Below are 16,358 nucleotides of genomic sequence, written 5' to 3'. Positions count from 1 at the left end.
TTCCCCACGGACAGTAGCCATCAGCATCCTGTGGCTGTGGTCAGGGTTACTGTGCCATTGACTCCCCACCCCCGTTCCAGCCAAGTCCACAGTACCACTCCCACTGTCTCATTCTCCTTCAGTTCCTTTGCCCTTGCAATCTCTTTCCTTTGCTGTCTCCATCTCATCAGTCTAATGCTGGGATCCAGGCATTTGCTTTTCGCTAACTTTCTTGCACACACTCCATTTCAGAAACAAGTCACAGTGGGCCAAGAAGCAGTGTCATCCCCTACGAACGGCCGGGGAAGGAGGCATGGGAGCCATGAAAGGACAAGCGAAAGGAAGGAGACATCTAGCAGGGACAGAAAGGAGAGAGGCAGAAGTACTTCAGCGAAGGTAAATCGTCTCTGTGATCAGAATGGTCCAGTGTCTAAGGCCCGGCAGCTGAGCTGTGAAGAAGGAGCTAAGAGGGGCTCTCCTGAAGGTCTAGGAGGGAGAGCAGGGGCAGTGAAAGAGCAGAAGAGTCACTGCAGAGTGTGGATTCTCCACCTGAGAGTCACGACCACCCTCCCGTTCTTTATGGCTAGATCGCAGCTATAGGGTGGGAAGTTGAAGCTAGACAAATTCAGACTGGAAATAAGGCGTACGTGTTTTAACGGGGAGAGTCATTTGCCATTGGGACAGTTTACCCAGGGCCGTGGTAGATTCTCCATCCCTGACCATTTTTAACTCAAGACTGGTTGTTTCTCTAAAAGCTCTGCTCCAAGAACGATTGTGGGGCGTTCTCCGGCCTGTGTTCTCCAGGAGGTCAGACTAGATGAGCACAATGGTCCCTGCAGGCCCTGGAGTCTAGGAATCTTTTGTAACCCATAGGCCCCTAATGCCAAAGGCACCTGGGCATCGTAACAGAACTGCCACCAAAACCCCCATGGTACATAAAGACAACATGCCAGCAAATGTATCTCTGTGTCGCGCCCAATTGCATGCCCTGAGCAACCAGCCCATATCCCCAAACCACAAATGGACAGGAGAGCCAGGCAGCAGTCCTGGGCTGGAGGGAGGAGGGGACAAACTCTTCAGCCGGTTCAGGCAGAGCTTAGATCGTAAGCTCTTTGGGGCTGTCAGGGTTCCTTCCCCACTCTGAACTCTAGGGTACAGATGTGGGGACCTGCATGAAAACCTCCTAAGCTTACTTTTACCAGCTTAGGTTAAAACTTCCCCAAGGTTCAAACTATTTTATCTTTTGCCCTTGAACTTTCGCTGCCACCACCAAACGTCTAACTGGTTTTATTTTATTAGGAAAGAGCACATTTGGAAACGTCTTTCCCCCCAAAATCCTCACCAAAACCTTGCACCCCCCTTCCTGGGGAAGGTTTGATAAAAATCCTCACCAATTTGCATAGGTGACCACAGACCCAAACCCTTGGATCTTAAGAACAATGAAAAAGCATTCAGTTTCTTAAAAGAAGAATTTTAATAGAAGAAAAAGTAAAAAGAATCACTTCTGTAAAATCAGGGTGGTAAATACCTTACAGGGTAATTAGATTCAAAACATAGAGACTCCCTCTAGGCAAAACCTTAAGTTACAAAAAGACACAAAGGCAGGAATATCCATTCCATTTAGCACAGCTTATTTTCTCAGCCATTTAAACAAACAGAATCTAACGCATATCTAGCTAGATTACTTACTAAGTTCTAAGACTCCATTCCTGTTCTGTCTGAGTTCTGCCTGTCTTTCATGTTCCTTTTGTTTTTCCTCAGCCTCAAATCTGGCTAATTCCAGCTTTTGTTGAACTGTGGAGTCTGTCATCCTAACCTCTCTGTTTTTAACTAACTTTATACCCGAGAGTTGGAAAGAAAACAAATTTTGCTGTGCTGTAATATGATACCTATATTCTCTGATAGTGATTGTCAGCCTACGGAAAAATCCTAAAAAAAACCAAACCAACAGCAACAACCAAAAAAAACCAAACAAAACAAACCCTAACACCTTTGTCTCCAGGCAAATAGGCAGAAAACCCCTCTGGTTGCTCTTAGGTAAAAAAAAAAATCTTCTTCAGGTCTGTGAAGACTGGTGAATTTCCCTGTAGGAGGTTAACTACCCTGCCTTTAGGTAGAGAAAACTCCAGCTCACAAAAGACAATTCCCTTTTGTCTCTGTTCTGGCCCCAAAGCAGAGAAAAAAACTCTAACTGCTTTCAGTTGGAAACCTGCTTTCCAGCAGCCCAAAGGAAAAAAAAATTCCCTTTTAAAATCTGTGCTTCTGGTTCAGAAAATCTCAAATTGATCTCAAAATGATTTCAAGTTAATCCCACCGCTCTGCCACCATGTCAAGGTTCCTTCCCCACTCTGAACTTTAGGGTACAGATGTGAGGACCTGCATGAAAACCTCCTAACCTTACTTTTACCAGCTTAGGTTAAAACTTCCCCAGAAAAAAGGGGGTAAGTTTTGGGGGGAAAGACGTTTCCAAATGAACTCGTTCCTAATAATAATAATACCGGTGTTAGACGTTTGGTGGTGGCAGTGAAAGTCAAAGGGCAAAGGGTAAAATAGTTTGTACCTTGGGGAAGTTTTAACCTAAGCTGGTAAAAGTAAGCTTAGGAGGTTTTCATGCAGGACCCCAAATCTGTACCCTAAAGTTCAGAGTGGGGAAGGAACCTTGACAGGGGCAGGCATCCTTTTTTACTGTTCTGTACAGCACCTAGAACAGTGGGGCCCCGAATCTGGACTGTGGCCCCCAAGTGCTATTGCAATACGAACAGTTGTTAACCTCTGTGCCCAGAGGGGAGCTGCAATATGGAACCAGCTGGCAGCCGTGATCCACCTCAGAGAAACCCTTCCGTCCTTCCACTGACTGACTGACTGACTGTCAGGGATGCTCGCTAAGTGAGTTCCCAGCCGCTCTTTGGAGACTCTCACTTTGCTCTCCGGGACACTGTTGGTTTATCTCCTGATCTTGGATGTTTCAGAATGAATTTGTAGAGGAGAAGCCCCCTGCGGAAGACATCTTTAAAAAACCATTGCCTCCCATAGCGAAGAAGGAAGAGAGCTCCGCCCCGGTAAGACACCCCGTAGCATGTGTTGCTGTTTGGCTTGTTAGTGGTGAAAAATTAAACTAGATAGAATCTTGACCTGATCCTCTATTGAGCTTTCCTGGCACAAACCCCGTTGCTTCAGGGTATGGAGTGCAGAGGAATGCAGCCGGGGGTCCCTCCATTTGCACAAAGATCCCAAAGCTTTGGCCCCCTTCTCCTCCGCTCCCCACCTCCCCATGCTGTTTGCTTAGCTTTATGCAGACTTCTGATGGAGTGGGGTTGGAGGCTGCTGTCTCTGCATCTGGCATCTCTTTAGCTCCCCCTTGATTTACACCCTGGCTTTAGGATGACTTCTGCTTCTGGTGCTCATCAGCCAGAGAAAGGAACATTCAGAGAACTGCAGAGGGGTTTTTTTGGTTTTGTTTAACTCAGAACTTGTTTTGCTCAAGATTCGTGGCCTCTTTTTAAGGGTTTGGGAAATCCAGGGAGAGTGACACTGCAACTGGCATACAGGAAAGAGCCATCCTGCTGCACACCCCATCCCTAGTCCCTCCTGACTTGGAGAGGCAATCCCCTGTGCTTAAATATATGGCTGGGTAGCTAATGGCCAGGCACCCCATCTTGGGAATACAGGGGACATTTGACTACTTAGCTGCTAGCTTCCTTCAATGTGGTGCCCATGCTGCTGAAATGCCACCCCCTTCTCCTCAGGCAGAGACTGAGGTGGGGATATCACATGAGGCAGCAGGGCCTGGCAGGGCGGAACAGACTTGGGGTTGCAAAGTGGCATTATCCTCTGCTGCTCTGTCTGCAGCCCAAGGTGGTGAACCCTCTGATAGGGCTCCTGGGTGAGTATGGAGGAGACAGCGACAACGAGGAGGAGGAGGAAGAGGAGGTGCAATCGCAGCCGCCACAGCCTCCCCATCTGCCAAGGCAGCGGGAGGAGCAGCCCAGGAAGCCTGACTTTGATGAGGACAAGCTGACCGACTGGAATAAGCTGGCCTGTTTACTGTGCAGGAGGCAGTTCCCCAATAAGGAAGTGCTGATCAAGCATCAGCAACTCTCCAACTTGCACAAGGTACTGGAGGGCCTATGGGGGCCCCAGCTAGTCCCACTCTTCGGGGCTGCAATTGACTTAGCCTGTGATTTGTGAGGGAAGGGGAAGGAGTTGGGTGGGTGGAACTGATCGGATGCTGTCTCAGTAGCCCGCAATGCCTCTCTGTTCAGAGCCTTTGTGTGTGGACAACATGTATGGATGCTCTGTAACTAGCTGAAGTGAGGTATTATGGGCTGCAGAACCCAGCAGGCTAACAGGAGCATTCTCTCCCATGGGTTCCTAAGGAGAGCTGTGTGCCTTTACACCTGGGACATAGTGTGAAGATGAGGTATAGAAAGTCATCAGTGCTGTAGGGTGGTTATTGGCTAACCTGCCTCAGCAAGATGGGGCGCTAAAGGGATAAGGCTGAGCATACCTGTCCTGGGATGTGCTACCAGCTAGTTCTCTGATGGGGTGGATGAAGAGAGCCTGCTGTTGGGTGATGTGGATTCCTGGCTGGGTACTTCTGAGAGTGCTCCATACAAACTAGCACTTACTACCTGAATCTTTAGACATTATTTTCTACACACAGCGACACAGTTCAGGGTGTGGGGTGGGCCACAGAGGGGGATGCAGGCAGAGTTGCAGAGACAGAAGCGAGGACAGTACCTGCCTGCGTTCTGCACAGCTTCAGCCAGCTCACTTCAGTAAGTACAGATTCACATGCTCTCTGAACACAAAAGGCTATGAAGCATTGACGGTGATTCTATGCTCTACAGCTTTGCTGGGAAGAGAAAGGAAAGACATCTGACTGTCCAAGGGCAGAAACCAGTGCATAGATATTAAATGAAAGCAGCAATGCTGAGCGGCGTGGGAGGTTATGGCCTAATATATGCAGTTCAGGCAGGAGGTCACAGGTTAAGTTTGTTTGGGCACAAAATCAAAGATCAAATCATCTAGATTCAATCCATGATTCCAGCTGTTTGCTTTCTCCACTGACAGAGACTTCTGCTTTCCTCCTTCCAGCAAAACCTGGAGATTCACAGGAAGATCAAACGATCCGAGCAAGAGCTGGCATATCTGGAGAGGAGAGAGCGAGAGGTGTGTGCATGTGGAGGTGGGGAGGCTTTAGCTCAGCACTCGACATCTGTCACCCTGCCGAAGCAGGATCCTGCGCTAACCCACAGCCAACCCCCAGTGTTCACTTGCCGCCACCATGCACATGTTGTAAGCATTCAGATTTCAGCCTGGAAACCATGTGCAGTCTGGGGAGTCTTATGCTGTGGCCCTTGGTACAAAGTATGACCTTAGAGATGAGTATGTCGGCCAGACGACAGCCTGAGTCTGCTGTTCCTCTCAAATGGCTCTGGGCATGGCCTTGGTGTGGTGCTGTCCTTGCAAAAAGAGGAGGTTCCAACTGGAGCTGGTGGGATGTTCAGGGTACCCTAACTTGTATGCAAAATTAGTGCAGCTGTCGAGTGGCTTAAATAAAGGCATGTAAATATTGGGTATCTTCCTGGTTAGCGAAAAGTAGCATCACATTTAGTGAAAAAGCTGTTTACCTGCAAATCAACATGTTTTAGTGGTTTCCGACCAATGAGAATCAGCCTCTCTTTAGGGCAATAACTGAAGTACAGATGCAAAACATGATTAAAATTGATGGGTTACATCAAGGCTTGAAATCACTGATTTCAATTGCTTTGATTTCCATCAGCCCACCTGGATGTAAAGTGGTTCTTGTTTCACCAGCACTGTGTGCCTTACAGGGCTCCCTGCAGGCTGCCCCTGTGCTCATGTGAGCTGGAGCATTCCAGTCTGTGAAGCAGGGGCCAGCACACACCCTATGGAGCATGGGGAGCAGCAGGAGTTTGGTGTCTGCAATGCTGGAGGGGTGGCTGATGTCCATATTCCTCCCTCCCCATCCAGTGTCAGCCACAGCTTAAGCTCCGGTCTGATCCCAAGTGGGCTGGATGCTGGACTTGCTGGGAGCAATGTTGTGACATGGTGAGGGAGGCCCCGTGGAATGGTGCCAGACACAGGGCTATAAAAGCCTTCTATTTATCCAGCAGTCAGTCAGTAGGCCAAGAAAGCAGCTCTTCAGCTGCTGGCTTAGAGTATCAGACAGTAAGTGGCTGTGTCTGCTAGCTTGGCTCTCTGCCTTGCTCAGGAAAGGGAATGGGCTGGATCCAATGTATCTCTTCTATCTCAGGGATCTCTTACGTTGATCTCAATCATTAGAATGGGGTTACTCCCAGGATAAACTGGAGTGAGAAATGCCTGCCCCTGGAGTCAGGAGATGAGATCAAGGTGGTGGGCAACTCCAGCCTCTTCTGTTATACCCCAGCTGGTTAGTTACTCCGTTCAAAGCATGTGACAGTTTCCAGAGCCCCCATCAACCTTGGGACATGGATTTGCAGGGCTGCAGCTCCACCTTTGCACTGTTAGGACAGGAGCCCTAGAGGTGCCTCTAGAATAGTTTAATGGTGATGTCAGAGGTTGCTTAGGCCCTGCTGGAGTCCAGCTGCAAACCTGCCAGAGAGCTCTAGCCCACCCCGGCTCCCCTGCCCCACACTCCAGACTGCCCACAGATGTGATTTGGATGCAAACCAGGCTGGTAGAGCCCAGCTGTACACAGGGTATCAGTGCAGGTGACTGACAATGGGCCAAGCTTGCAGGCCTGTTTAATCCCAGGGGGCTTGGACTCAATTCCTTGGTTGCATTGCCCAGCTGATGATATATCAGTGCTTCCAGCCAAGCTCCATGTGCGTAAGGATGCCAGTCTGAGAGGCTCTCCACCAACCCAGCCACATGGCTAGAACATGTCATGGTTAGCCTGGTCTGATGGTGGGGCGGCTGAGAGGACAAATATTCCAGGCCATAGGACCAGCTGTGATCTGTACTCACGAGCAGCAGCTGTTGATTTTCTCGCAGGACAGTCGGGCCGTGCAGAGGCTATTCGTGCAGGCTGAGAGAGAGCGAGAAGAGCTGGCCACAGTAAGGTGGCAGCCAGGGAGGTGCAGCAAGGCAGGCCAGAAGATTTAACCATGGCAGAGCTCTGTCACCCAGCAGTCTGAATTGGGAGGAGCATGCAGAGCTCTGCCAGTGCAGCTCAGTCCTGACCCGCAGCCCCGTTATTCCAGTCCTGGGCCCCCTTCTCAGCATTATTGATCGATACAGCCCATCGCCCATACTGTTCTGGTCTTAGACTCGCACCCTGCCCCATAGTATCTCTGCCCATGCATCTCTGCAGCTGAGTGAGGGGCCCTTCTGAGCAGGCCCCCAGCTCTGAAATTGTGCCCAGATTGCCGAGTGGTTTAGCGCAGGAGGCCCAGGTCCCCAAGCGCCAGACTGGAGGTTGAACTGAGGGAAGGGCTAGCGAAGGAGCTGCCGGCAGCGTTCTGGCCCCAGGTGCCGCATGTTGATAGTTCTCTGTGCACTGAGCGGCAGTTCCAGCTGATCCCTGGGAATCCCAGAAGGACAGTCCCATCTATTAGCTTTGTTGGGCCACATGCAGTGTGCTACTCTAACCCACTGGTGAGTGTGTACCAGGTCCCCCTTTGTGCCTGCTCCCCAGAATCCAGCTCTCTTGTCTAATAAACAAAATCTTCCCTGGGGTTGGTCCCAGCTACCTGAGAGCCTTTTTCCCTCCCCGACAGAGGGATGTTTGTGAGTGTGGGAAACCGAATTTCCACAGGACCAGACCCAGACTGTGGAACTCATGCCACAAAAGCGGCGCTGGGGCCTGGCTGCCCTCAGAACGAAGGGCAATGACTTATTGAGGAAAAGCTGTGTTCTGCAGTCTCCCTCACTCCCCAAACATATCGCCCTGATCACTAACCAGGCATCTCCCTGCAGGCTGGAAGGGAAGGAGGGCGGAGAAGATGACTCTTTTGTGGCTTTACAAATACTTGGAGGCAATTGGGTCTTACGGTGATGGGGAGCATGTCAATTACCTAGACTTCTGCTCCCCGTGGAGCTGCAGGCAGGGCAGTGACTCAGTCATAGCTTCTCTACTAATGCTAACTCTCTTCTGCTCACTGTAAAGGGGAAGATTAAAGACAAGGGAAATGACCGGAGAGAGAGATTCCAGCGCCTGGACTCACCAGAGAGAAAACGACTGAAGGAGGCCTGGGACTCTGAGAGGTACCAGCTGCTCTTCCGCCTCCTTCAGGGCATCCGGGACTCCTCAGAGCTGCTGGTGCTGTCAGCAGCTGGGTGCGCCAGACTGTCACATTGTGTGTAGTTGGAGGAGATGAGGCCAGCAGGGCAGCCGGAGGAGGGGGGGAAGGGTTGGACAGCTGGCTGCATTCTCTGTGTAAAGCAACGTGGAGTTTTAGCCTTTCATGAATTTTCTGGCCTTTCAGTGGCCTCGATGCCAATTGTACAGTGGGGCCCTTTGAAATGAGCAACATGTGCTGGCAGGGGAGGGGGGGATTTAAAGCTGGGACCAGATCCTTGCTGGTGAAGAGAGGAGCCTGGCTACCCTGTTCCTAGGAAATTGGGAGCCAGGTATCTGGGACAGGTGAGTGTCCCTTCCCAGGCTCCTCAGGGGATGTTGTTCCAACTGGTTCTCTCCTTGTCTTCCTGTCTGTAGTTTGGAATGACAGAGAGAGAGAAGGGAGCAGAACAGGCTGGAGGAGGAGGAGGAGGAGCAGGGCCATGTTTTCATCTGCTCCGGCTGAGACAGACACACTTGGCATTTTTCCTTCTCGGTCAGAGTGGCTGAACAAAGAGAGCACTGCCTGTGCTTGGGGCACAGCGCCATGGTGTGTCTGCAGGTGCCAAGGCACCCTAGGCAGAATAAAACCCTTGGGTTTGCTAGGCTGGCTTAAAAGTGACCTTCAAAGAGGAGAAATGGGTTTGTGCTCCCTGTTTCTTTTTGACATGTGAAGGTTTGGAAGGAGGCTTTTCCCTGTGTGTTTTGTGGATCAGAAAGTCAGGTCTTTGTCTTCTCCGTTCTTCCTGGAAGAGATTAGATGACTGGAGAATTTACTGTGTGCGTGAAAGCATAGATACCTAAAAAGTGGAACCTGACTGAAAGGGGAAGTGATTGTTGTTCAGACTGTTGAAAGGTATTTGTTCTTGCTAATGATCAGTGAGAACAGTTGAAAGAAAAACTCTCCTTGTTAAAAATTGGACACCTTTACCCCTTCAGCTCAAATCTGAGAGTGTGATCCCAATTCCTCCCAGCTCAGTGTTCAGAAGAAAAGCTCCAGTAAGAAAGGAGGGGCCAGACTTCCCATTCCTGATATTTCCAAAGTTTATATATAAAAACCAAACCCTGTATGTATACGCATGTGTACGTAAAACTTTTCAGGCCTTCTTTGGGTATCTTAAAGAATATATTGTTAAGGATATGCACCCATTTCCCCTCCCACTCCCCTGCAGATCACCTTGAAGCTGGACTTCAGGAGCTACATTTTCCAAAATGTGCCTGAATTATGCATGCATAATGCACCATAGTGAACCCAAAATAAGCCTCAAACAGCATGTTTCATGCACGCAATATGGGAGCATCTTTGCAAAAAGCCCTTGATGTTATCCAAGGTGCAATCAATTCTGTGTTGAAATCCATGGTACCATGTTGGAAAATAGAATAAAGCGATGTGTATGGATACTTATAGTTGTTTTCTTTTTGTAGTGACCATAACCCTGTGAGTAAAGCAAGAATCGATAGTAATAACAAAGGAAGCCGCATGTTGCAGGCTATGGGCTGGAAGGAAGGCTCAGGACTGGGACGCCAGCAGCAGGGCATGACATCGCCAGTAGAGGTGAAACACCTTCCTTTCCTTTTAAAATCAGATGGTACAATCCTGAATTTGGTAGCATTTCCCATTCCCATCTGAAAGAAATGTGGGGGTAGGGATCCGCCTGGTGAGATCAGAATCGTGCACAGCTTCTGAAAGAGGGAAATAGCCCCTATTCGTAGATTTGTACCGTTCAAAGCCAGATGAGACCATTACATCCTTTGGTCTGACCTCCTGTATAGCACAGGCACTGAAATTTCACTCCGGTTCACTTGCATTGAGCCCAATCACGTGCCAGTGGTGGTTGACAAGTACAGTGGAGGGAGTTTGCCATAATGAACAATGTAGTCATTGCATTTTACCCCTTGCAGTTCAAGCAGTCTCAAATGGCATTTGTTTGAAATAATGTGGGGATTTCTTTGAAATGTTTTGCCTTATGAGACTAGCACGTGACTAGCTGGCTGCTATATGTGAAATATGTGTGGTATTGGTTACGTATGTCACATGGTATTTTTTCTGTCCCCTGAATGGAGGATGTATTTAACTCCCCAACATAGCATGCATTGTGAATTTTGCATGTTCTGATCCAGTGTATAATTCAAAGCAGATCATTTGAGGCTTGGAATGTAACGCATGTGCTTGAACGCTCATTGTCCCAGGCAGCAAACACACCATTCCCTCTCCAGTTCAAACATGGTCAGAAAATGTCCCCAGGTGCTCACTCTGACCTGGCTGGGAGACCCCTGCAGCTGCCCCCTGGCACTGTAGAAAAGCCAGCTCAGATGAGCCCTGGGAGGCTGACCTGCAAACAAGATTCCTCCGCTCATGACAATCCTGTCAAGCTCTCAAGGAGAAGCCACAAAGGTGGAAGGTCCTCTCCTCCCATTTCGTGTTAATACAGGGCCTTGTGCTTCATTCAGCCTCTGGAGACTTGGATCCCTTGGTTGAATTGATCAGACCCATAGCATCCAAATAACTAGCATTGAAAAGTAAACACAACTCCCACGCTGTGGGAAATAATTAGTTGGGTCGCTCTAGGCAGGCAGTATTGCATAATACAATCACTGGCTCTACGATACTGATCGTTCACAAGGTCAGAATTCAGAGCAAGCTAGGAGAGCCTGTGGGAATCCCATGTGATGGGAGAGCAACTGAGAGTTGTGATGTTCAGACAGGCTAATGAGAAAGATTGTGAGATCTGAGATTCAGCCTCTTTTCCTTTGCTCAGTGTCCTCCTCAAATCAAATTGGTTCTGACTGCCTCCATTACTGGCTGTATTACATGCTGCCACTGCCTCTTGTCCGCTCCCACCCATCCTGGTGCTCTGAGCATCGCTGCTTCCTGGATTGTTCCCTCCCCACTGACTGCCCATGCTTTGGAGTCTGTCTTCCTAGATTGTTTGCTGTCTGGCTTTCTATGTCCACGGCAGCATCAGCAACTCCTCTCAATTCTGTATTCTCTGGGCATGTTAGTGTACCATGTAACCCCTTTTCCAGGTCATTAGTACAGCTGTCAAATAAAGCCAACGCAATCTCCCTGGCAGCCTGAGCTGATGAGGAGAACACAAAGAATTGTGAAAACAAGCTGTCTGTGTTGTTTTCAGGCAGAAGGTCAGAAGAAGGGAGCTGGCTTAGGAACCCAAGGGAAGCCCAGCAAAAGGCAGTCCAATGAAACATACCGGGATGCTGTCAGGAGAGTCATGTTTGCCCGCTACAAGGAACTTGAGTGAATGAAGTGGAATCCCACAAAACCCAACCCTCTCTCTTTCTGTGTCATGGTCTCTCTTTGTTTTCAAATTGTTACTGGTTTTGCTGCTAGAATTTTTTTTTAAATAAAATGGAAAATTTGTCAGTGCTGTTTCCTTATCTCCTTCCCCAAAGTCTCTGCTTTAAAAACAAACCTCACTTTGGAACCTTCCCAAGACTTCTCCGGCCGATGACTCCTCATCTCTCCTGGGGCTCGTGCTGCCCTTTGGGTGACTGGCGCAGGACTAGAGTGGCAGAGATGGGCCTAAGTCTCAGTGATACTTCCAGAATGTTGCACACGTGATTTTTTCGCCAGCTCTGCAGACACAGAGTCACTGTCCTGCAGCAAGAGGAAGTCTATTTAAGCCTCTGGAAACTCCTCCATTTTGTATTGAGCTGGCTTAAAAGATAGCGTCTCCACCCCAAAAGGATACCTGAGAAACTGGAACAAAGAACAATAACCACGGGGGTGTGAGTGATTGCTGGACCCAAACTAGAAGGAGACTAGTCTGAAAAAGAAGCTTACTAGAACATCTCCGAGGGTGAGATTTCATCTGTAATCACTTTCTTACTGAATTAGGCATAGACTTCCATGTTTTATTTTATTTTGTTTGGTAATTTACTTTGTTCTGTCTGTTATTACTTGGAACCACTTAAATCCTACTTTTTATAGTTAATAAAATCACTTTTTACTTATTAACCCAGAGTATGTATTAATGGCGGGGGGGACAGCTTTGCATATCTCTCCATCAGTGTTACAGAAGGCAAACAATTTATGAGTTTACCCTGTATACGCTTTATACAGGGTAAAACGGATTTATTTGGGGTTTGGACCCCATTGGGAGCTGGGCATCTGAGTGTTAGAGACAGGAACACTTCTTAAGCTGTTTTCAGTTAAGCCTGCAGCTGTTGGGGGATGTGGTTCAGACCTGGGTCTGGGTTTGTAATAGGAGTGTTTGGCTCAAACAAGGCAAGGTTCTGGAGTCCCAAGCTGGCAGGAAAAATGGCTTAGAGGTAGTCCCAGCACATCAGTTGGCAGTTTCCAAGGGGTTTTCTGTGATCCAACCCATCACAGGCCTTTCTTCCTTCCTCCCTGCATGGGCGTCTATAATATTGGACCGATGGGTCCTCAGTATGGTGGCACAGAGTTACACCTTTCAGTTACTTTCTACCCCCCTCCCTTCACGCACACCCTCCCCGTCCCTCTTCCTTGTAACGAGTTGGATCACAGAAACCCCCTTGGGGCTGCCAACTGATGTGCCTAGACTGCCCCTGCCTTCCCTGCCAGCTTGGGACCCCAGAACCTTGCCTGGTTGTGCCAGACATGCTTGCCAGCTACAAACACAGACCCAGGTCTGAACCACATCCCACAAGCTGCAGGCTTAACCGAAAGCAGCGTAAGAAGTGTTCCTGTCTCTAACACTCAGATGCCCAACTCCTAATGGGGTCCAAACCACAAATAAATCTGTTTTACCCTGTATAAAGCGTATACAGGGTAAACTCATAAATTGTTTGCCTTCTGTAACACTGACGGAGAGATATGCAAAGCTGTCCCCCCCGCCATTAATACATACTCTGGGTTAATAAGTAAAAAGTGATTTTATTAAATACAAAAAGTAGGATTTAAGTGGTTCCAAGTGATAACATACAGAACAAAGTGAATTACCAAGAAAAATAAAATAAAACCTAATACAGTAAGAAGCTGAATACAGCTAAAATCTCACCCTCAGAGAAGTTCCAATAAGCCTCCTTTACAGACTAGCCTCCTTCTAGTCTGGGTCCCGTAATCACTCACACCCCCTGCAGTTACTGTCCTTTGTCCCAGTTTCTTTTTGGAGTCATATGGGCAAGTCACATGTCCATGCATGACTGAGTTCCTTACCAGCCAAGCCACATGCCTGGGAAAGCTCAGATGTGGACTGGTGTCTCCAAGTTCATTGTTGGCTTAATGACAGGTTTCAGAGTAACAGCCGTGTTAGTCTGTATTCGCAAAAAGAAAAGGAGTACTTGTGGCACCTTAGAGACTAACCAATTTATTTGAGCATGTAGCTCATGAAAGCTCACGCTCAAATAAATTGGTTAGTCTCTCAGGTGCCACAAGTCCTCCTTTTCTTATTGTTGGCTTAAGTGTTTCTTGATTGGGCACTTACTGAGAATAGTCTTTTCTCAGGAAGCTGACCAACTGCTTCACTGAGGCTATTTAAAATTAAACAAGTACATAGCCAAATATTAATAACTTTGAATACAAAAATGATACATGCATACAAATAGGAGGAATATATTCAGTAGATCATAACCTTTGCAGAGATATGTTACAAGGCATATGAAGCATAAAACATATTCCAGTCATGACATATTTACATTCGTAAGCATATTTCCATAAAGCATTATGGGGTGCAATGTCACACCCCTCTCATGAGAATCTTCTCGGACAGGAGGTGGAGGGTCTACTACAGCTGGGTGTGGTGGAAGTAGTTCCTGTGGAGTCCAGGAACAAGGGGCTCTATTCCTGATACTTTTTAATCACCAAAGACAAGGGCGGTCTGCAGCCCATAGTAGACCTGCGGGGCTTGAACTGCTACTTAGGGCATGGCTACACTTGTGAGTTAGAGCGCATTAAAGCAGCCCAGTGCGCTCTAACTCACGACGCATCCACACTGGCAAGGCACGTAGAGCGCTCTGACTCTGTGGCTAGAGCGCTCCTGGTACTCCACCTCGGCGAGTGGAATAACGTTTGATGTGCCCCCACTGGAGCGCCATGGTGCCTGTGTGCACACCCTGGTCTGTTAATGCGCTCTGATCGGCCTCCAGAAGTGTCCCACAATGCCTATTCTAGCCACTCTGGTCATCACTTTGAACTCTACTGCCCTGCCCTCAAGTGACCAACCGTCAGACCCGCCCTTTAAATTCTCTGGGAATTTTGAAAATCCCCTTCCTGTTTGCTCAGCCAGGCGTGGAGTGCTCTCAGCGAATCTTTCCAGGTGACCATGCCTCTACGCTCCAGGCGATCCCCAGTATGGAGCAATGGCGAGGTGCTGGACCTCATCAGTGTTTGGTGGGAGGAAGCTGTCCAGTCCCAGCTGCACTCCAGCCCTAGGAATTATGATACCTTTGGGCAGATATCAAGGGATATGATGGAAAGGGGCCATGACTGGGATGCTCTGCAGTGCAGGATTAAAGTGAAGGAGCTGCGGAATGCCTACCACAAAGCCCGCGAGGCAAACAGCCACTCCGGTGCTGCCCCCGCAACCTGCCATTTTTACAAAGAGCTAGATGCAGCCCTACCTCCTCAGAATGAACATAGCTCTTTGCTTTGAGGGCCTCCTCAAAATGAACATAGCTCTTGCTTTGCAAACCCACCACTAGAATGACAGCACGATGACTCGCACAACCAGGGGCTGACAAGCTACTACATTGTCTCTTCCGGTACAGTATTTTTTGTTCTCCCTGCAGCTTCCTAGGTTTTTTGGGGGAGGGGAATAGCCAAAGAGGATTTGCTGGTATGAAATCTATAGGCTCTGCAGGTTTTATTATCTAGCTCCCATACAGCTGCATCTAAGCAGCCTACAGCGATTTCTCCCTGGGGAGACAGGAAGCCAGAAGGCTTATTTCCAGCGTTTTTTCCTAACTCCGTCCCCCAATCCATGGTTGCCAATGACACTGCACACGTCCCCCCACCCCCACTGTTGCTCTGCACAGCACTGACTGTTCTCGGGGTGCCCAGGAACTCGGGGTGCAGCTAGCTGAGTATTTTCCTTTATGGGGTGTGCCAGCCTGCTGGAAGGAGCATAGGCTGCTGCAGTGGTTTCTCTGCTCCATGTACGTGCACAGAAAGGGAGGGGCTGCTGTATGTTCTCGCCCTCCGGGGGAAGGCACTGCCCCACTCTGCAGGTACTGACTGGTGGGGCTCACAAGCTGGTATGGGCACAGCACTGGGGAAGGAGGGGGCACACAGCCCCCCGCCCGCACCTGAGGGCCGATGCATTTCTCCCCCTCTCCCCAACACGTCCCTTCTGTGGCTCTGGTGGTACGTTTCCTGCCCCCTGCAGTGCAGTACTGGCGCTGGCCGGCACACAGACACCAGGAGGTTCCCGGCATGCAATGCTCCGCCCCGCCGCACTGCAGGCTGGGACCTGTAGTCTCGCCTCTGCCTTCGTGGCACAGGGGCTGCTGCCAGCTCCCTTGTGCGCAGCTCGGGCAATAGGCGCGGCCGATGGCAGGCGGTTCCCAGGGTGAAGAGCCCCGTGCCTTGGCCTCAGGCCCCACTATAGCTCGCCACCGCCTTGGGGCCAGGCCCTAGCGCAAGGAGGAGCAAAGGGCCACGTTGTTGGGCCCTTGCCACCGGGCAGCGAGCTCTGGGTAGGGCTAAGCATGCCAGGGTAGGCGAGTTGCTAACACAGCTGCGGTCTTGTCCGCTTTGCTGCTCCGCGAACTGTGCCTGACCCCGGCGGGTTACTGAGAGACCGCCCCAGGAGCAAGCTCACACCAGGCTGCAGTTTCCTGGCCTCTCCCCTCGACTGTTGCTCTCGCAGTGCCCCAACCCAGTGTCGCGGGTGGCCCTTACCCCGCGAGCTCCGGCCTTGCCCAGGCTTTGTGTGTAATGGAAGAGCGGCTGGGCTAAAGCAATATATTTAAATCCATAACTGATGCGCCAAGCCAGAAGTGCCCGGCTGTGATCGGCCAAGCCCGGGGCTCGGCCCCGGCACAAATCAAGCACTGGGTGCGCTGACCCCACTAGCCTCCCCAGCCTTCCGGGGCGCCTCATGTCCTGTTGGTGGCCATCCAGTGGCCAGCCCCGTGGGGGTTGGTGGTATGG

At 49.7% G+C, this 16,358-nt stretch overlaps 1 protein-coding gene across 5 annotated transcripts in view; it reads left to right on the top strand.

Moving 5' to 3' along the window:
- The window catches only part of RBM6 (RNA binding motif protein 6), a 144,180-nt gene extending 132,532 nt beyond the window's left edge, over window positions 1-11,648 (top strand). Inside the window, exons 16-22 of one of the 5 annotated variants that reach the window (XM_073352605.2) lie at window positions 232-375; window positions 2,949-3,038; window positions 3,829-4,092; window positions 5,077-5,151; window positions 8,096-8,193; window positions 9,692-9,821; window positions 11,401-11,648. In XM_073352605.2, coding sequence (XP_073208706.1) covers window positions 232-375; window positions 2,949-3,038; window positions 3,829-4,092; window positions 5,077-5,151; window positions 8,096-8,193; window positions 9,692-9,821; window positions 11,401-11,526 — 927 coding nt within the window. In that variant the 3' untranslated portion in view covers window positions 11,527-11,648. The other 4 variants (XM_073352606.1, XM_078853743.1, XM_078853742.1 and 1 more) reach the window with 4 other exon arrangements.
- The last annotated feature ends 4,710 nt before the right edge of the window (window positions 11,649-16,358 follow it).

The sequence above is a fragment of the Lepidochelys kempii genome, chromosome 7 (assembly GCF_965140285.1).
Source record: "Lepidochelys kempii isolate rLepKem1 chromosome 7, rLepKem1.hap1, whole genome shotgun sequence".
Lineage (NCBI taxonomy): Eukaryota > Metazoa > Chordata > Testudines > Cheloniidae > Lepidochelys > Lepidochelys kempii.
The sequence above is the reverse complement of the archived record's forward strand: the minus strand, read 5'-3'. Positions and strand labels throughout refer to the sequence as shown.